The sequence below is a fragment of the Heterocephalus glaber genome, unplaced genomic scaffold, assembly GCF_053883595.1.
Source record: "Heterocephalus glaber isolate CG9 unplaced genomic scaffold, H.glaber_assembly_v1.0 deba00001497, whole genome shotgun sequence".
Taxonomy (NCBI): Eukaryota; Metazoa; Chordata; class Mammalia; order Rodentia; family Bathyergidae; genus Heterocephalus; species Heterocephalus glaber.
In genome coordinates, this window is record NW_028258320.1 from 7,993,871 (window position 1) to 8,015,555 (window position 21,685).

General features: G+C 41.0%; 1 protein-coding gene across 3 annotated transcripts; it reads left to right on the forward strand.

The window, feature by feature from the left end:
* The first annotated feature begins 8 nt into the window (after positions 1-8).
* Positions 9-18,514, forward strand: Slc25a27 (solute carrier family 25 member 27). 3 transcript variants are annotated; one of them, XR_002395622.2, is made up of 9 exons: positions 9-236; positions 2,979-3,170; positions 5,411-5,495; positions 8,311-8,433; positions 10,350-10,462; positions 11,203-11,287; positions 12,471-12,563; positions 12,804-13,237; positions 16,734-18,514. XR_002395622.2 is itself a non-coding variant. In XM_004846418.4 (9 exons), the coding sequence occupies exons 1-9, from the start codon at positions 140-142 to the stop codon at positions 16,803-16,805; spliced, it is 963 nt and encodes a 320-aa protein (XP_004846475.1). In that variant the 5' UTR covers positions 9-139; the 3' UTR covers positions 16,806-18,514. The 3 variants fall into 3 exon arrangements, 2 of the variants coding, with proteins under 2 accessions (XP_004846475.1, XP_004846477.1); XM_004846418.4 differs by having other exon boundaries at positions 13,135-13,237; XM_004846420.4 differs by having other exon boundaries at positions 13,135-13,237; positions 16,980-18,514.
* Positions 18,515-21,685: the final 3,171 nt, after the last annotated feature.

Here is a 21,685-nt window from a genome sequence, read left to right on the forward strand (position 1 = left end):
TAGTTTGCGGACTCCATCTCCCAGAAGCCGCCGGGGTCCGGTCACAGCGCTGGACCGCTCCTTGTACAGCCGCGGCTAGAAGCGATGTCCCTCGGTGCCCGCCGGCTAGCTGACTCGCTCCGCTGCCCCACCTCGCTGGATGTCCGTCCCAGAAGACGAGGACTCGCTCACGCAGCGATGGCCTCGGGCCAGCAAGTTCCTGCTGTCAGGCTGCGCGGCCACCGTGGCCGAGCTAGGTACGGGTTTCCAGCGGGGGCCGCCAGGTCGCGGGAGGGATGGGGGGGGGGGGTAGAGAAGGATGGAGGGATAAACGGAGGGAGGGATGGAACGAAGGAGAGATGGATAGAGGGGTGGAGAGGTGGAAAGATGGATGGTAGGATGGAGGGAAGAATGGAGGGGTGGGTGGAAAGCTGGATAGAGGGGTGAATGAAGGGAAGGATGGAAGGAAGGAGGAATGGATGAAGGGAGGGAGGGTCAGAGGGAAGGAGAGGTGAAGGGGAAGATGAAGGGAAGGATCGAGGGATGGAGAGGTGAAGGGATGGAGAGAGGAAGGGGTAGAGAGATGGAGAAGGATAGATGGATAAACAGGGAGGAAGAGAAGGAGGGAGGCAGCCTGGGCCTCGCCCCTGGATGGGAGGGGCAGGGCAGGCCTCTCAGAGGGCCCAGGTTCCTGCAGGCCTGCCTGCCTTCAAGTCCACAGGGGCCTCGGGTGTGTTCCTACGGCTGGTGGGAACTTCTACACCCACTCCTGCGATCATCTTCCCTTTAGTCAGGGTGACCCTTTTAAAAACCATCCACTCTGCATCCTTGTTGGGATCATGTTTTGTGCGATCACTGTGTCTTTCAGATCCAAGTTATGGACCTGCCTTATGGGGCTTCAATGATTAACCATTCATTATTGAGCAGCTCCTTAACCTTAGCCAGTTACCTAACTTCTTTGAGTTGGACTCATCCATACTGTTTGCCTTAAGGAAGGCTACTGAGCCAGGTGTGGTGGCATGGGCCTGTAATCCCAGCACTTGGGAGGCTGAGGCAGGAGGATCACTGGAGGCCAGCCTGAGCTACATAGTGAGTTCTAGGCCAGCCTGAACTGCAAAGTGAGACCCTGCCTCAAAAACAAAAACAAAAACAACAAAAAAAGAAAGGATACTGAGAAGTCAAGGATATATAAATGCTAAATCCAAGGCAGGGCACCTATGGAGTGTAACATGATTATAATGACTACAGGGCTAGGGCTGAGGCAGTGTGGCTGAAAGGACCATGATCTGACCTTCTTACAGGCTGCTGGGGAGACATGCAGAGAAAGACAATTACAATGTGCTACTTATTATGATGATGCTATTTTCAGGTCTCATAAGAGCTTAGAACAGTCATAGCTTCCTAAGTGAGCAGAGAAAACTTTCAGAGACCACCTTAGAGTGGGATTATGGTGCCCTTGCATGAGCTGGTGGTGTTTCTTCCTAGAAATTTGTGAGTATAGAGTGCTTTAACTGTGTATTTCAAGATTACTGTACGTTTCCTAGCTCATCAAAAAGAAAAGGAATAAGGTATATCTCTGATGCATTAGTCATTTGTAAATACATGTCAGACCAGTTCTAATATGATTTTATTTTCTATTTCTACCACAGCAGGCACATGTTCTGTTCTTGTCTTCTACTCTTGCCCTTTGGCTTCTTGGTTTTTCTATCTACTCTCAAAGCTGATGGAAAATTTTTACTTTTTATTGTTCCTACTGAAACAAAGTTCATTAGCATTTAAAGAAATCTAAAATCAGATGGCTGAGTAATAGTTGTATTTCTAGGGTTTTTTTAAACTGATGGTTCTCCCTCTGACTCAGTGGCTTTTCTACAAGAACACTCCTCTGGTTGAAAATTCATGGAGAGAATTGTGGAGAATGTGGATAGGAGGCCAAGGAATCAAAATATTCCCTGTTTTGAGTACAAATTGATCCAGGATCAGAACTTGAAATATTAAGTAACCAGAAAGAAGGCAAAAAAATTAGCTTTCAAGATATCATTTGTGCTTAAATAGAGGTTTCTGTTTCTTCAGGTTTCTTTTTTGGGTTCATATGCAATAAAAAAAGTTGTTTGAAGTCTCTACATACAAGCTACTTGTGTTTTAGGGAAACCAGTGGCAAGATATTAACTTTCCAAAGCAAGTAGTTAGATTTAATATTCTTTGCCCCTCTCCTTGTTCTGTTTTCTCTTAGAAAAGGAATGGTTATTGAAAAGTATTACATAATGTCAGTAATGTTCACAAACTTGTCTGAATGTCATCATTTCAGTTATTCAGGACATTGTATGTATACAGTCAAGAGCTTGGCATTCCTTATGTGGGTCAGGTAGCTTACCTGACAATAAAAGATCTATCTCTAATTCAAAATATAAACAGGCTTTTTTTTTTTACAAGTACTTTTAGAAGGTCATATACACAACTTATCAGGACTGGAAAAACAATTCAATATATGCCTTAACTGAAAGAATATTGAGCATACTTTCCTTGTATATGAAAGAAAATGTTATAACATCTGTTGCATCTTTTGTACATCAGGTCTGTGTTTCATTGGCATGTGAAAGTCACCCATGAAATTGTGGAATTCAGCTTCATTTTGTGTTTATTGTAGTACACAGCATGTATAGCACAGTTTCTAAGGCTGGGTTTTAAACATCATGGTGCAGTCAGGGGTACACCACAGAAAATAGATACTTTACTTCTCATTTAAAAAGCAAAGTTTTAGAGTAGAATATAGTCTGAACTTTCTGATTAAAGAAATGCAAGTGTTGTCGCTTTTTTTTTTTTTTTTACTGGTAGTCTGGAATGCACTGGTGAAGTGATTTTTACATTTGTGAGTGCACGGCAATCAAATGATTCTGAGTTCTCATCAGCCTTAGGAAAACACTAGTCCTATGCTTTTAGAATTTTTGTTTGTTTCTCTGAACGTTGTGGGTTTTTTCCCCTCATTTGTTCTTTCTCGTTAGCAACCTTTCCCCTCGATCTCACAAAAACTCGACTCCAAATGCAAGGAGAAGCCGCTCTTGCTCGGTTGGGAGACAGTGCAAGAGAATCTGCCCCCTATAGGGGCATGGTGCGCACAGCCCTAGGAATTGTCCAGGAGGAAGGCTTTCTAAAGCTCTGGCAAGGAGTGACACCGGCCATTTACAGACACGTAGGTATTTATCTTGATTCTAGCTGGTAAGTTTGTTATGAGTTATGTGTTCATCTCTTCTTTTTAGCTGTATCCCAAAACTAGCCAGTGCCTTTCTGCCCTGCCAGTATGACAAAAGAACATGCGATCTTTTGGGAAGAAAAAAATGAACTACCGGTTGTTATTAAGTAGTTACTCCCCTTGGTTTTTATAGATACATCCTGAAGAATTGAGGGATGAGCTGTTATGATGTCTGTAAAGTACTTTAAAATAATTAAGGGAAAAAAAGAAGCACATGGCACAACAGTATTAGCAATTAATAAATCTTAATGGTAGATACAAAGTGAGTTATAATATTGTTTTCTCTACTTTCCTGTATATTTGAAATTTTTCATAGTAAAATATTTTAACAGGTTAAGAGTTGATACCATTTTCCTTTACTTCATAAACTTTAGACACAGAATTTAATGTTTTTATGTTCTTTGAGAATTATCTGTTTACTACAATGCCAAGTCTCATGAATCTTTGCACCATACATCAGCAGCCAGGCTGTGTGAAAGAGAACAAAGATTCCTAAGCTAACTCTAGCCACAGGCTAAATGCAACACAGGTGAGTTCTGCCTAACTAAGTCTGGGAGCCATTAATAGTAATTATGGCAGAACAGTAGCAGCTATGCCAATGTAAGTACTTCCTGCTCTGCTCCCCAAGTGGCACTCACAGGACTGAAAATTGCTAACTTCTCAGCTTGTGGGCAGAAGCAACAAATTTAGCTTCTAAAGGAGGTCAGACAGGTGTGGCACTTCCTCCTCCACCTTCGTGTTTTCTTAGGTGTGCAGGGATCTTTGGTCAGAAAAGTGCCGAGTTCTAATATTTATTGGCTTAATTTTGGGGGGGGGGGTACCGGAGATCGAACTCGGGTCCTTGTGCTTGCGCAGCAGGCAGCGAAACCGCTGAGCTAAATCCCCAGCCCCTTGGCTTAATATTTTTAAAGATCAGTTCTTCAAATGAGAAAGTTAGAGTGTATTTATCAAGAACTAGCCAGAATTGTGCAGAGAGAATACTGCTTTGATTTGATTTTTTTTTTTTTTTGGTACTGGGGATCAAACTCGGGTCCTTTCACGATTTGATATTTTTGATTATCTTAAAATACAAAATGAAACTTCCTGAAATATTAAGAAAAGCTCTCTGAGTGAATACCATGTGTTGATTTTAGTAAGTTGATGTACCATCAACTTTCTCCCATTATTATTCTGAGTTTTGCTTCTTTTCATTATTATTATTCTGAGTTTTGCTTCTTTTCATTTGTATTTTTGCTGAGCATCATATATCATCTTACAGTTTTCATTTCACATGTTCGACACTTGACTGAAATAAATTACATTAATATAATAAATTTTCCAAAGAGATTATGTATGTTTATTCAGTGAAATCCCGTTGTGTACCAAGCTATGAGCCAGGGCCTTTGACATTATACAGACACGCAGAGCCTGCTTGTAGAATCTCATGTCTGATGGAGCAAGAAGAACTTCATTGCTAATCAGTTTGATCATTGCTATGTTAGTGTCTTAGTTACTTTTCTCTCATTGCTGAGACAAAATACCCAACAAATACCCAACATCCACAATTTAAGGGAGGAAAGGTTTATTTAGTGTTTGTAGAGGGTTCAGTCCATAATCAACTGGCTCCAAGGCAGGGTGGCTTGGCAGAGAACAGTTCATGGTGGGCAGAGGGTAGCAAAGCAACAAAGGACCTCAGCAGCATCTTTCTGCCCCTTTTGTCTTATCCAGACTACTTAGAGTGGGTAGCACTTACACCCTTAATCCTAGTGCCTTTGCGCCTAGCATTGCACCATGAATCATTTCTAGCATCACACACTCTAGATCCAGCCACCTCTAAAAAAGCCCCACCTATGACTGCATGAGGATTTGGGGGGACATCTAGACACAGGCATAACAGTTAGAGTATACTGTACTGGCCTAGAACCTCAAGGGAAAGGCTAGAGAGCACTTTCTGAAAAACATATTTTTTGAGTTGAGTCCTAAAATGAGTTAACAAAGAAGAAAAGGGAAAATGTATTCTAGAGAGATCGGACAGCGAGCAGAAAGGCCTGAGACCTACAGGGTTATGCCCCAGCTGGAGAAATACCAAGCAGCCCGTGTCGGGAGCGTGTATCACAGCTATAGAGGGACAAGGCTGGGTCACATTGTCCTCTTGTTTATTAAGCGCAGAGCTGAATTTGCCTTTTTTAATGACCTGTTTTACAGTGTACTCTGGGGGTCGGATGGTCACTTACGAACATCTCCGAGAGGTTGTCTTTGGCAAAAATGAAGATGAGCATTATCCCCTTTGGTAAGTCTTGTTTTGAAAATAATACCATACACTATAAAAGCACTCATGTTTATCTGTGAGATTTATGTAGAATTGTACATTTGTATTAAAATTGCCTTGAGTTATAAATTAAAACCATAAGTAATTTTAATCTAAATTCAAATAATTGAGCATTTACTGCCCAGTGTGTATAGACATAAAGTATATAAATATATAAATTGTGCATAAATAGGGATATTATTTGTATTTGAATGTTAAGAGAATTGTAATGGAGCACCATTTATTTTTCAAATATCAGTCATTTTTTATTATTATTAGCTTTGTTTGGTGAATAGAAATATAATACATTAAATTTCACACACGTTCAACCTAAGCCCTGTGTTTCCTTTTGCCCTCATTGCTTTAAGTGAAGAAGAATTAACTTGGATCACCTATGAAGTGCATAGTACAGTGGATATAAATAGAATAACTTTCTTTCTAAAACTTTTTTACTTTAACATTAAAATAGAAGACAAAAAGAAGGTAGGTTGGATGTGCCTGCTTGGACTGTGCATTGCAGCACTTATAACAATCAAAAGACATTCTCTATTCTAGAAATGCTATTTTGATGATGCACTTTGGAAACTCTAGGCTTTATGTATCTGATAAAATCCTTAAAATTTTTCACGTTTAATGCATTTGGCTTACATGTACACCTAAATTTTCTTTGGATATCATTGATCTCAGAACTCAATTTCTAAATGAAAAATGTAATCTTAGAAAGAAGGCATATAAAGAATAAACAAAACAACATCTTTTCTTCCAGAGAGGTAACCCCAGATTAATGCATTTTTTTCTTTCTGGGTATAGCTTTTATATTATCAGAAGTTTGTATATGATCCAGTTCTTTAAACCTATCTCAAGGAAATAAACCATTATTCCTATTTTGAATTAGTCCAATGAAGTAAAAAATGAACAGTTAAATTTGTAAGTTTCTATACTTAAGCAAAGTTCTTACTTGTTTCAAGCCATTGAATTTTCCTCTTGGCCATTGTTGTAGCTGATTTAAACTTCTTAAAGAAAAATACCTAGGAATGGATTTGGCAGTTCTATGATTATAGAAGATGCCAAGTTTCTATTTTTGCTTTTTTTTTTTTGGAGCCTAAGGAGGCATCTGAGGAGAATCTGCATTCTGTGAGTACATGTCTTCTCCAAACAAGTCTTGGTGTGCTCACTTCGGCAGCACATATACAAACAAGCCTTGGTTTAGCAAACAGCAGTACATTAGAATCTTCTCATTTTCTAAAGTTTGGATTATAAATTTAGGAGGTTGAAAAACTGCCTAACAGTGGAGGGATCTGAGCACATAAATTAATATACTTCATTATCTAAATGTGAGAATGAAGAATGTGTCAGAATTACCAAATCCTTGTCTCCCTTGGTATGTAGGTGTGTCTGGCAGTCCTTTGAGTCAGCTGTCTTTGACCTTTTGGAGATCCAGCTCTAGGGTTTCTCAGTATCTCTTCATCTCTTGTCGCCTTTTCTTCCTGCATAAGCCCCATCCTGGGTGACTGCATTGGCCCCTTCTCAGTAAGCACCCTGTCGTAGTCCTCAGTGTCCCCCAAGGGGAGAGCAGTGCTGAGACAGAGCCCTTGGGTATTGACTGACTGGTGTCTGCCCTTCTAACCTTCACCACACCCTCATGTGCACACCCTCCGAGTCTCCAAGTCAAGCTCGTCCCTATAGTAATATACTTCTTCATTCTGTGACTGTCTCTCAGACTCATACCGTCATCATGTCATTGCTGGTTCCTAACCCCAGTGACTTCGGTGACTTGGACTGAGCACCTCCTTCTCCCTGTTGTGGAGGAACTGTGGACTTCGGGGTCAGGCGGAGAGGAGCTCTGATTCCCACTCTGGTTCTATGTAACTTGAGAAAGGTCTTCGCCTGCTTTTCCTTCAGTTTCCTAACTGTAGAAGTCAGACCTACTGTTAGGCTTTTGTTTCGTTGTAGAAAAGATAATGAATACAAGTGCCTATCACTTATAACAGAGACATAAAAAATAGAACTCCCAACCAGCAAATCAATAAAAACATCAAGTGAACACAATGGAAAAATAAGGAAAGGATGTTGGTAGTTCCCCCAAAAAGAAATATAAATGTTTGTTTAAAATGTCAAAATGTTGAGCCTCATCAATAATCAGGGGAATTAATTGAATTATCTTTATCAAACTAAAAGAAAATGTAAGCTATGATAGCCTTTTAGTAGCATAAACTACTTGTTGAGACTTTGAAATGTGTAATCCTTTGGGCCCACTTCTTCTGTGTGATTGTAATCTTCCAGTCTAGTCTTGCTCACCGATGGCTGAGCTGGGAACAGAAGGACCTGTTCAGCAATGGAAAGTTTCTTTAGAAAGAGAAATGTTTTCAATCGCCCTTCGTTTGGGGGACTACTTAAACTAGTAGTTTTTATAATATGGTTTACCAGCCTTTATCTGTTAGGTGGATTATATCTGTGCTGTTTTTATTCCCCTACAGTCAGAATTAACCTGGAGTTAAATTAACTATTTAGGTGTTTATGTCTTTGAAGCAGCTGCCCCTTCCCTGTGGATTTCAGGGCATGTGTGTATGGCTTGAAACTTCGGATTTTCATTTTAGTTCCTTGTGGTCCATTAGCCCTGCCATAAACAATCAAACCACGTACTTTCTTTCCCTCTGTGTATTTGGGTCTATCCTTTGCTTCACTTTGACTTAAATCCTTACCCAGGGCCTGTACCTGCTTGGTATGAGTTCACTGTAAAGTATGTTGAAGTCACTGGCAACTTTTTAAAAGAAAACACATCTCCTTTTGCAATTAGGAAATCAGTCATTGGAGGGATGATGGCTGGCGTTATTGGCCAATTTTTAGCCAACCCAACTGATCTAGTGAAGGTTCAGATGCAAATGGAAGGAAAAAGAAAACTTGAAGGGAAACCACTGAGGTATGTTTTCCAATTAACTGATACTTTTCTTTTTTCCTTGCCTCCACCATAGTTTGAACAGTTATCTGCTGAACTTATTTCTGTGATTCAGTATTCAGTGATAGTGTTAATGCTGCCAGCTACTCTGGATCTTTTCTTTGCACAATGAAATGTACATGTTTTTTATCAGGGAAATCACATGTATTCATGACTCTTCCCTGCTTTTTCCCAGCCAGGGATTTAGACTTGGCCCCTGCTGAGGGTTGATATACAGAAACTGATTATTAAAATTTGCCCTGTTATGAAGTCCAGCTTTACCATCGTGGTTTGGTGTTGTGGAATTCACTAAACATTTCCAGTCTCCATATTTTCATCTTGAACAGGGGCTCTCCAAATGTTTTGATGACACTTAGTGAAGATGCCTAGCTCCAGAAACCTTGATTTTTCCTCTTTCTCCCAGAAAGAAGGAAAGTAATGAGGTCAGACCTGTGAATCGTTCCCACTTTCATGTCTGATCCCATCCCTCCTCCATCCCAAGGCCCTCCTTAAGGACATTTAAAGATTTTTTTTTTATTATGCTTTTGTGATCAAAAATTCTGTTACATTATCCAAGAGGAGAAAAGACAGAACTCTGACTAAGCCAGGAGTTTACAGAATGCCAGGGCCCATTTTCTCACTTTGGAACAACTTGTAATTACTAAGCAGTGGGAGGAAGTGGTGCAGCTTTGGCTGGCTTGAAGGGAAAACTGTGTTGGAATCCTGAAATACCTACATTTTTAGTTGATTCTCCAGTTGTTTTCTTCTTTGTCTCTAATGTTGGAAATTTTTGGCTTGTCTATACTTAATGTTGTAGCAAAGAACATGAACCTTGGGACTAGCCTGAAAATTCAAAGCCAACCTTTACCACATTTTAGCTTTGTAATAGCAGTCAAGTTCTTTGACCTTTCTAGCCACAGTTTTCTCAAATGTAAATTGGAATGATAATGCATATACTACATCGAGTTTTCAGGATTAAAATGCATCTTTTGAATATCAATGCCTGGCACTTAATAAATGGTAAGTTTTAGCTGTAATCGTTGTTTGTGATTATAACTTCCCATGTAGTTTAATAACAATTATGCATGTCAAAACTGACCTGTTGTCTTTTGGGGGAGATTCAGAGCATGTAACTCCTGTGTGAAAACCACACAGCTAATGGGAAAGGTGGCATTTGACTCCAGATTTTTCTGACTGTAAAAGCCCAGAATTTTCTTTTATAAGAGAGAATTTTCTTTGATTGGTTCATGGTTCAGCATCAGTTTTCATCTGTCTCCAGAAGTATGAGCAAAATGAAAACAGAACAGTAAATTTTCGCAAAGCTAAAATTACTCTGAAAATTCTTAGATTATCCTTTTTACTTTTTGCGCTAAAAATTTTATCTTATGAGATTATATGAGAGCCAATGATTGTGTGTGTGTATGTTTGTTTGTTTTCATTGCTAGGGATTGAACCCAGGGCCCCATGTGTGCCAAGCAAGCACCCTACACTGAGCTAGCTGGCCCCCAGCCCTGAGAGTCAGTGATTTTTTTAATGCCATGTGGCAAAATTTTAAAACTTGCAGGTCCTCTTCATCACTAGTAAAATAAACTCAGAAATCTAACAGCTACTCTTTCCTCCTGTAGTTAGTATATCTACTGATGACCTTTCCAGAACAGTATTTTTAATCCTTGAAACAATCTGAGAAAAAGAAGGTAACAATTTATAGTCATTGTGTTAAAAAGTTTAAATCAAGTATTGGCCTTTATGATAAAGGATTAAGTTTATCTGGAAATTAGACTTGTGCATATTTTTTTAATTTCTAACAGTTTTGAATAAATATTACTTTAGTCCAAATTGTATCCAATACATTCTGTATGCAAGAATACATCATTTTCACATTTCATTGTTGTATTCCTTAGATTTCGCGGTGTGCATCATGCGTTTGCAAAAATCTTAGCGGAAGGAGGAATACGTGGACTGTGGGCCGGCTGGGTACCCAATATACAGAGAGCAGCGCTGGTGAACATGGGAGGTAATGGAAACGTTGTTGGATTCCAAGAAGTCCTGGTTGCCTTGAGAATTATAAGCCCTCGTATTGGGAATGTGAATATCTGTCTCTTCCCTCAACAGAAAACAGGGATTTGAGATTGTCTTGTCCCCTGGCTCTTTCTCCAGTGACCAGAACAGCCCCAGGCACACACTGGGCACTGAGATACTTGGTGAACAATCAGACGTGCCTGCCCAGGGCCCGGGATTTAGCTCAGTGGTTCCACTGCCTGCCTTGAAAGCGCAAGGTCCAGAGTTTGATCCCCGGTACCAAAAAAAACAACAAAAAAACCATGCCTGCCCATTCTTGCCTTCATTAGTTTACTTCCCTATGTGTGGTGTGAATAATCTTTATAAAACTCCAGCATTGTGATGTCACCGAACCCTTTAATAACGCTTTGTTTTCAATAGAAAAAGTACAAGAAGCTTGATGTGGAATAGCAGTTGTGACAGTTGTTTACAATACAGGGCCTGTACTCAGCCTGTGGCTCACCAAGGAATTTCTCAGTTTGCATACTGAGAAGGCAGGGTTGAGCTGACTTTGGGCCTAGCTGGACTCTAGGATCCCAGCGATACAATGGAGTGCCTCTGCACCCTCCGAGTGTAGCTCTCCCTTCCTCAACCTTTCATTCTGGGGCACATTGCTGCCCTAAGCCCATATTCTCAATACAGAAGACATTCAGTCAAGGACGCATGAACATTTAAATCTTCTTTTTCCATTGCCAGATTTAACCACTTATGACACAGTGAAACACTACTTGGTTTTGAATACACCACTTGAGGACAATATCATGACTCATGGTTTGTCCAGGTAAGTGATTGTTTTAGTGTCACTCTGTTTTCCTCCCTATATCTTTTCTTCCATTTTGGGAGTAAATTCTAACTTTTGGTCTCTTGATCAGGAATATAGAGGAATTACTCTTAGAGAAAGAAGGTGCCACATTTATAAAGAGTGATTTTCTTAAAGGGGAAAAGACCAACAAAATTAGACGAAATTGCACCTGGGTGGTGCCATCTCGGGCAGGCTCTGGTGATCACCTTCAGCCCAGTTCAGCAGATGAACCTGATAACACCACGCCATGGAACCAGTACAGAAGCAGAAGTCCTGCCCGGAGCTTCCACCAGGGGGAGCAAGATGAGCTTAAATGCTGAAAGAGGGACTGGTCCCTGGAGGGATTAGAGGAAGAACAGAGTACACACTGGAAGGGCCCAGGAAGGAGGAGGAATTAGATTAGAGAAGGGTCTGAAGGGACGGGTTCTTCCCAGACAAGGACAGGAAGGAAAGTGTTGTGGGATGGGACACAGTCTTATTCTCTTTACAACACAATTTCACACTCCATTACAGCGGGTTCCTTTTCGATGTCTACTGTCTTTAACTTGTGGTCATTTCATTCAGCTTGTGAGGTTGATTCCAAATCCTAGCTCCCTCTGCGCTGCTGCAATAAGCCAGAAGTATACTAACAGCGTCCAGTCAGTGATCCTTAACCACACCAAGAGCGTCCCTGACTCGGGCTCTTGTGCCTGTTCTTCCCTCTGCTGGTACCACTCCTCCTCCAAGGTTCTTCTAGGTGAATGCCTTCTGCTGCCATGCTGGAGCCTTTCCCTGTCTGCCTGTCATCACCCAGTGGCTCAGTCACGCTTCCCTGTGTTATTTTCCATAGCATTTGTCCGTGTGTGAGTTCACCGATTTTTCCTAAGCCTCTTCCCATGCAGAGCATGAGCTTCAGGCAGCATCTTTCCTGTCTTGCCCACTGCCTACCAGAGGGCCGAGATCGACAGGTGCACAGGACATATTTGTTGGCTGCCATTCTTTTTTGTATTTTTTTCTGCCCCTCCACTGTATTCAGCATTAATTTTAAGCTAAAGGGACATAATGATGAAGACCAGTATAGTAACATATTTAGTATTCCGTTCTTTTTCAGTGTCAACTCCTTACTCTTAAAATGTAGAGGCTGTTGTGTGTTATCTTTCCATTTCATTTATTTGTACTACAGTTTATGTTCTGGACTGGTAGCTTCTATTTTGGGAACACCAGCTGATGTCATCAAAAGCCGAATAATGAACCAACCACGAGATAAACAAGGAAGGTAATTAGAAACTCCTCAGTATCCATGTGGTTGAATGTCGGTAATATTGTACTTTAAAGATATTTTAAAGATGTATTTATTCTTGGCAGAAAGGTATTTGTGTGTTTTTGTGTTTAATGAGGAAATTGTTTTTATGTAATGACCTGCTCTATGATGAAAAAGTACTATACATTTGGGAAATAAGCTGACAATCATGTTATTTAGACACAGGTATTCATTGTGATTTTATTGTTTTCAAAGAGTTTTTGAAAGCATACTGTGCTGAAAATTCACAGAGCACTTTCTTCAGAAACTTAGGACTCTCAGGTAACATTGAGAATTTGGTTTGGTATAAAATTGTATGCTTTCTCTGGAGAGTCAGTTGGCATGAATAAGCACAAGACTAGGGCTGGGGTGAGAAGGAAGAATCAGCTGTGAGAGTTATCTTTAAGCTCAAGTGCAGCTACCTACATCTGTATCTATACCAATGGAACCACACCTAGTATAAGACATTTCCTTAAACTGTTTTATTTGATCTGTACCTGTGCTTACATGGAAACAACTTAACAAAGCTCTCTGGTTTCCTCTGTAGGGGGCTCTTGTACAAATCCTCCACCGACTGCTTGGTCCAGGCTGTTCAGGGTGAAGGGTTCATGAGTCTGTACAAAGGCTTTTTACCATCTTGGCTGCGAATGGTAAAGTTAGGATTCATTTCTTCCTTCTTCTTTTCTGTATAATGAAATTAGTGTCAACCCATAAATATATTCCCTTTTCTCTTCTGGTTTGTGGCACAGCTCTGCCCCCAAATCAAGACCTAACTTTTCTTTGTAAGTTTTTCTCAGCTTCCCTTCACCTCTCCTCAGAGTAGTATTGCCTTCTGTGGCAGATTAAGGTGAAATAAATCATTTACAGTGGTATCTCACTTCACAAACTCAGTTCTCCCCATGATTCTGGTCACAAACTGAACTGGATGAGAAACGAATCAAATTTCCCCATCAGATCAACATTGAACATAACCATTGAATTTAACTTGATTCTCTTCCAATTTGGTTTGTGATCAGAATCACGGGAAGAATCAAGTTCATGAACTGAGGTACCACTGTACCTCCATTAGTAAATAGGGTATGAGTAGCCAGTGGGTAGATCTCTGGTGATATAAAACCTTCAGAAGTCTACATATCTAAAAGATAAGTGGTTGACACAGGTGCACAGATTCCTAGAAAAATTTACTATTTCAAATGAATTTTGTTACTTTGATGGTAAGTTTTACCTTACCTGTTAATACTTATTATCACTCCACTTTTCTTTTGGTGCCAGGGATCGAACTTGGGTCCTTGCGCTTCCGAGGCAGGCAGCGGAACCACTGAGCTAAATCCCGGGCCCTATCACTCCACTTTTTAAGAAAGCATTTTATCATTCTTATGTGCTTTAGATGTTATCTTTTACTATTGTGAACTAAGATGCAGAATTAGATGTACTTAAGTAATATAGCAAATATAATAAAGGTAAGATAGTCATACCTTTTGTAAGAAAATATTTGAAAGAATAGATGAGTTATGGCTTAGAAATTCAAACAATCGAAAACTAATGTGATATTATAATAATATGTGGTATTTTATATATATATATTGAATAGAGCACTTCCTCCGTGTGAGGACTTTGCCGGGGATAAGAGGCTGTAAGTGGTGCGTGTTATGAGAAGAGGGCTAGGTGCTGTCCATGCTGTCTACACTGGGTGATTAAGGAGCCCTGCCCGGAGTGACCCGAACTGCGATTTGAAGGAAGCGTAAGACTCAGCCAGGTCAGAGGGACACAGAGAACTTGAGAAAGACATGAGCTGCAGGATACCCAGCGGGCCAGGGCACCCAGGCTGCAGGAGAGCAGCAGGGGAAAGGGGCAGCTAGAGAGGGGCAGAGGCTGGAAGGAGGGAGCCTGGGGGCTATAGCCATGGGTGTGGCCAGAGGAATCTGCATTCTCAGAAAGATTTCTTGGACTTCCCTGGGTTTGGAAAAGCCTAGGGACAGTGATAAATGAAAGATAAATTGGGAACAGAAGAAAATGGTTGGAAAGGGATTTAGGGAGGAGATGTGATTGAGGACAAGGGCATAGATGGACAGGATAAGGAAATGTCAGGCCCTGAGTAGTTTGCCCAAATGAGGGTCTTTGGCAGGGAAGAAGGTTTGTAGTTTAGCTGCAGGGCATTTGGATACCCACAGGATGTCCAGATCCTGGGCGACCAGCTTAACTAATATACAGGTCTAGGTCATAGTGGGGAAATAGGGATGGAGATTCAGATTTGACACTGCCCACAGACAGTGGTCATTGAAGCTTTAAGAAGAAGCGACCCCTGAGGTTGGATAGGTGTTTATTAACACAAAAACAAGTAGCCAGATCAGCGGGTTCATGTGGCAGAGTTGGGAACTGACTTCAGGTCTGCCTAGCTTCAACCCTTCCCTTTGTGCTGCAGTAGGAGATGCTGAGATGCTCAAGATCTGCAGCTGGCTTACAGAAATCCTGAACAAAGAGCAGAGGTGCAGTGAGGAGGGGTGTTACCAAAGAAAGGCCAGTGACGGGCCCAAGTCACCAGGGCCACAGCCTTTCGGTGTACCACAGTGGCGACTTGGTGACTCAGAGCTCAGAACCCTGGCTCATAAGCTTCTCCAAGTACATGGGCCTTGAAAATGTGGATTCGCCAGCTGAATTCATGGAAACCAATGGCTAGGCCAGAACCTCCTGCCTGCTCACACTGCACACATGGCCACGTGCTGGTGACCCTGGGACAGCACCCTCTGTCCCAGAGTCAAGCGATATTAGGCTGTGTGCCAACACCAAGTTGCCACAGAGAAAGCTTATTTGTAAACATACATATAAGAATATCAGCCCAAGAGAGCTCTTATGGGCCCAGCTCCACAAGAACAAGCATGGGAAAGGACTTTGCTCTTTCCCAGCAGTTAGAGCAAAAGCCAGACCAGAGGAAGCAACCTGGGTTCCGCTGCACTTGCATCACAGGTAGCGTCTGAGCTGTACCAGGGAAGAAACCACTGAATAAATGCGGTGCACACCCCCACTGCCATGAGGGGCTAGTAGACCCCAGTCATTGCCTACCCACATTCTTCAGCCACATGATCCCCCCTCAACCGTAACAGAACCCATCCAGACTCCCTCACCATCCCTACTACCAGAGATAGCCAGACCTTTGCTGCTCAGCTGCTGCTGAGGGCTTATTTCTCTGCTCCTGTGGCTTTGTTGCTACAGTGTTGCCATTGGCCAAAGAACTCTGAGTACCACAGCAATTAGGGGTGATTGCATCTGACTACAGTGATGTTGGCTCACTTCATTTTTATTTTCATAAAAATATAGTATCTTCACAACTTTATATTCCTTAGTTTACATATGTCTGACAAAGATATGTTCTTCTAAATATGCTATTTCATAAATTCTCAGCTTATCAGCATAACATAAAATGCTCATAACATTTTGCATTACAAACTCTCTACCCAAATATATTCTACACTCTAATTGCTTCAGCTTATTTCTCAAGCAGGATGCAGTTTTTCTCCATTACATGTTGATCAGACATTAAATCCAATTAGATCCCTTTCTTCATTCTGATGTTTACCCCTTAGCATTTATATCTTCTTCCAACCCATGTTCTTTTATAATTCTAGAGATAGCTGTGACTTTGTTCAACTCAAAGTCAAGCCTTGAAGATGTGAGACACCAGGTGTTGGTGTAATGATCTAACTCTCATTAGAGATGTGTGATGTGTCAGGTGGTCACACTGCATGTAGAAGAGCCATGGGGAGGAGCTTAGAAGTCAGGTGTTCCGAGTCCTACCTCTTTAAGCAGGATGGTCCAGTGCAAACCACTCTGGGATGGAGAACAGGAACCACTGGTTCAGCTCTATCCCATGTCAGCAGATATTTGACAGCTAAGCCTCAGTGCCCATCTGTAAAGTAGGGCTATTCTTACTTTTCCTTTCTTTTGTAGACTGTCCTTTAGAGAAATCCATGATAAATGAGACATTAAGACACTTTTTAAATTATAAAGTACAAAGGTAAAAGAAAAAATATTTGTTTTGGGCTTCAGTGGATTCAAAATGACTTTGTCACTCAATGATATAAATGCATATATGTAGATGATTGATCATTGCTTTGAAATATGCACTAACTTCTTTGGTTAATCTTTCAGACCCCTTGGTCATTGGTGTTCTGGCTTACTTATGAAAAAATCAGAGAGCTGAGTGGAGTCAGTCCATTTTAAGCCCTTACAGACACAGTGCTCAGTATTATTGAATGTGGGCATCTGCAACACACACCCCCTATTATTTCTACCTCTTTAGGAAGACACTACTCCACTGAGACTATGATTTATAGGGGGCAACACTTTTTTTTCCTCTGGAAACCCAAGTTCTCTTTGACTCTTTTTGTCTAAAAGTGATCTGGTCCGATCTCACAAGGCCACCCAGTGAGACCCAGCACAGTATTTGTAAAGAAGAAGGGAACCCTGGCCACTTTCACCTTGACGAGGCGGCCTGGCCTCTGACACCGCTGTGTACGAAGAGCCTTCAGGGAGGAAGAGGAGGCAGTGGGTGCCTGCCTCTCAGATCTGAGCAGACATCGGGATTGTGGAGGAATAGCTATCTGTCTATATGGATATATACCAGTGCTTCAGAAATACACCCAGCCTGCTATGCCAGTATCTATAGTTGAAGTTCGAAAACTCACTCTTCTGTTGTTAAAGTGTACGTGTACGTGGTGTAAGCTAAAGGGAGGCAAATGAGAGTTCATGAATAAACATTTTGAGTTTCCCTAGTGTTGAAGAAAGTCAATGTGCCTTTTCCTTTTGACCAGGATGAATGAAGTCAAGTTGAGATGATGTTTGCATTTCAAGGACAGACAAGTTTGCTGTTCTTGCCGCCTTTAGTGTTGTATTAATTGGTCCACACGCTTGCTAACAGTAACTCCCTGACAGCCACAGACTCGGGGGCCTTGGCGGAAGTTTCCCTTACAACTTGGATTTGATACCAGCTCGAAGGATTCCTGATCCATAAGAATTGCAGCTCATGTGATCAAAGCTCAGCTGCACGGTTCCTCTTACAAAGGACCTTTCCTTGCCATCAGCCTTCCAGTGGTATTTTAAAACAAGAAGGAAGCCAGCTAGCTCTGTGGGTCCTTTCTCAATTTCAGTCTGATAAAGCATGTTGCCTAAAATGTGATAAACAGTCTGGTACACAGTCACATCTCCAACCTTCAAATTAAATCCCTTTTCTTATTTTAGAAAGGTAAGAGATTCTTCCAGATTCTCTTGCTCCCCCCAGCCTTAACAGTGGGCATCCTGGATGGATGGCATCAGGTATGGGTAGAGCCTGAAACTGTTGAAACAGGAAAACTCAGAAGAGCAGGCCCAAGAAAGACGGTGGTGATAACAAAATAGAATTCACAGTGGACAGGGTTGATGCTGGACAGAAGGTATCCACAAGTGCTCTGTGACAGCACCAATGTATAATCACTGCCATTTTCCAAGGGGGAGTATACTTTAATATGTATTCTAATGTGCTATGCTAATATTCAGTAGCTTATCGTTTTTCTAGTTGCAGAATGTGGAGTTTAATCTGTTCAAGGCTTTGAATTGTCTACTTTCCCATTGTGTTTGTCAATCTGTAACTAAACTGTCAAATATATTTAATATGTATATTGTGTGCTTAAATTCCCAAGTGTTCTGCATTGAACTGCCTTGTCCCCAAAAGCACTTTGCTTTTTTTATGTTTTGTAATTTTTAAAATTATGTAAAAACTCAATCAAAATAATTACATGCAAACTGAACTGTGAAAAACTGATTTAGCTCTTTTCTTTGGGGTAGGGGGTTGTGGGATTGAAACATTGCTTAAATACTGACACTGTTTCTTGGTATCTGAATCAATGTGAGTAACTGAGATTTTTACCCTAAATAAATGATTCCCTGAGAACATTGGTTTAACCTCAACTTATATGGTAGGAGACTGAGGCCTGAGAAGTACAGCCAACTGGCCACACTCAGAAGTGAATTAATAGCAGAACCAGGACAAAAATGCAGACCTCCTACATATTATGATTATAGCAAGGGACAGTTACTGTGCACCAGTTAGCTACCAAGTGAATGTTTTACACCGTCTTCACAACAAGCCAGGCCAGTGCTCTTGATCTTCCAAAACTCTTTCCAAGTTTTTTATAGCTTCATTTTTTTTGTCTTGTGCATTTTAAATGAATCTGGATTGCCTCCAGTGAGCATTTCTGAATGGAGTCTGTAGTCCTTCAGTTTGACCCTCATGACACTCCAGAATCTGACCAAAGACTGCATATTTAACATATATTCCATTACATTGCTCAGTGATCTGGGAAATTTGCTTTATTTTTGTGAAATTGGAACCTTCTTGTTGCTTTGCGTACAGTCCATAGTAACTACAAGGAGTACAGCTCTCTGAGCTTATGTCCATGCTCATGGATGGAACAGCTCCGCCCTCACTTTCTTCCTTCAGTTATGTGCTTTCTCTCCAGATCAATATTAAGAATTCTTGCTATTCACACTCCTTTTGTTTGGCTTTCACAGTTTTTCTCTTAAATGCTTTTTTCTTACTGAAAAGTATATGCATTTCCTATAGTTCTCTGTTCTTTAATTAGCATATATATCTAATTAAAGAGAGAGCATTTCTTAAGTTTTCTCTTAGGAGTAATGTGTGTTTTCTAGGGGACCCTGCGTCCTGTTTGATTGCAACCCACTAGTAAACAGGACATATTTTGTGTTTTCATTTGAATTTCTGCTCACATTTGTAGCAGTTTTTGCTGTTAAGTCCTCAGGAAACATTGACCACAGCTACAGTATATATAACATAAATCATCTACTTTTGTCTTCATTAAGAATTTTATGACTCATGAGTCTGAAATTCCTCTTTCACTTTGTTAACAAAAAGAAACAAATCCAGGGACTTTTAAATGGAAAATAATTTGCTGTTCTGTCATCTTCAAATCTCCAAGCCCATTTATTTACAGTTGATATATGTGTTTTTCTCTATTGATGAAAATAGAGAAAACATTACATCAGCATCTCCCTTGGGAAAATGCTTAATTTTAATACCTAGTTTAAAAAATTAGGGGAGTTAATAAATTTTTCCCCAGTTAAAGCAGGACTCTAAAAACAATTGCCAAATATAGATATACGTTATTGAATGCCAGGAAATGAAGGAAAACTGAATCTGAACCATAAGGACCTATATTTTGTGTTGGGCTTTCCTAACAGGTAAAGCTAGGACCCAGTCCCTTCACTTCTGTGAATTTCCATTTCTTTGTAAGATGAAATGATCACTGACATCTCACTTTGTCTAGACTTAAAGGGAGGCATTATATCGATGTCATGTTTTAAAAATAGTATTTACATTTTTATTGGGATTTATTTTCTCATATTTGAAGATTGGGAAAAAATTGTTCAGACTATAACTCAAACTTAGGTAACTGGACTGCCTCATATTGAAATCTGTCTTGAAAGTTGCCTCTGGGCTTCTTCCTTCAGACACCTCCAGCCAGGTCATCCTAGCCTGTTCTCCCTCCAGTCGCTCCTTCCCCCACATAATTAAAATCTTTCATGACATATCCAGGCACTCCATCCAAGCCCCTGTTGTCCAGCCTGTGCCTTTCCCCAGACAGCCTCTGCAGAAGTGATGCTGTGCCCCTCACCTTGAGACCATGCACTGGGGGCTCCCATGCTGTGTGCCTTCCCATCCACTGCTCCTCTCCCACACTGCCCATCGTCTATATCTTGACTGTCAAGTCCAACCCCACTTCAGTATCTAAGACAATCCCCTGTGCTGCTACCGAAGCCTTGAACAGCTTCAGCCACCTCAAGGTGGCTTCCTGCTGCTAGACATACGCTGCTGCTTCCCCCATAGAGGACCAGCTGTTTGACCACAAGGATCTGGAATACTTGTCAGAGAGGGGCCATGGAGATGGTCTTGGTAGAATTAGGAGGGGTTTTTTGGGGGGGTTACATATAGATGAGTAAGTCATATTTTGTTTTTCTCCTGCCTCAGGTTGGATAGGAGAACCCAGCACTTCTAATTTTGTCAACTGATTTAACATAAGAAATCCTTAACTGTGTTTTTAAAAGATCGTGTGTTTAAATATGTCATTATAATTTTAGGAAACATCACCTTCATCAATTTAATATATATTTTACAAGGCCTAGAATTTGGTAGTCTTACTGTAACACTGGATTAGTAGTTGATTAATGGTTAATAAGTAAATGATGTGCTTACATTCTCCCTTGTAGAGGATGCATGGAAATGATACTGCCATTTGGCCTTAATAGGTACCATACGAATGCACATGCGCCTGCGCAGGTGTTGTATGATTTCTGAATTTTGAGGAATACATGGTTATTTTTCTCTTCCCATACTTTACCCCCAGCAGGCTACTGTGATTGTCAACAGCAGCGGGAGCCAGTTGGAAGGTTTGATAAGTGCAGATGAAGATGCTTACAGAAGTCTGTTTGCTGAAAATATCAGGTAACAAACAGGAATGTAAGTGAGTAAATACATTGTGTTATTCTGATTTTTAAAAATAAATGTTTAAAAATGCCTAATCAGTTGTTATCGAGGGTTTTGTTTTTCTCTAGTGTGGTTTGGAGTTCGTATGCTAATAAGACATGATTAATTTTTTAAAATCTGAATCTTTACTGTTTCACAAGTTAGCAAAAATTGAGAAGACGGAATTGAACATTCAAGAATGAGCTCATCAGGGAAAAATCAAAAGTGTTTAAAGAAATCACATTCATTCACTCATCCAGCCAACTTGTATTGTGTCCACCACAGGCTAGATTCAGTAACACAAGGAAAGGTCCTTGGAAAGGAGCCTGTGGATTGGATATGGGTGATCACCCAACACACCCTGTCACCAAAGGGTGACACAGGATGATCGGGAAGCACGTGGCGGCCTCTGATCTGGACCGACGGAAGACACTGGGATTTGCACTGTCAGGCCTGGGTCTTGTGGAACACTGTGTAAAACAAGCTCCCAGGGATGTGCGCAGTTTTGCACATGCACACCGCTGGAAAGTAGGCGCATCCGGGGAGCCTCGCACAGTTCGTTGCATTGCTTTGAGGTTCCAAAGGG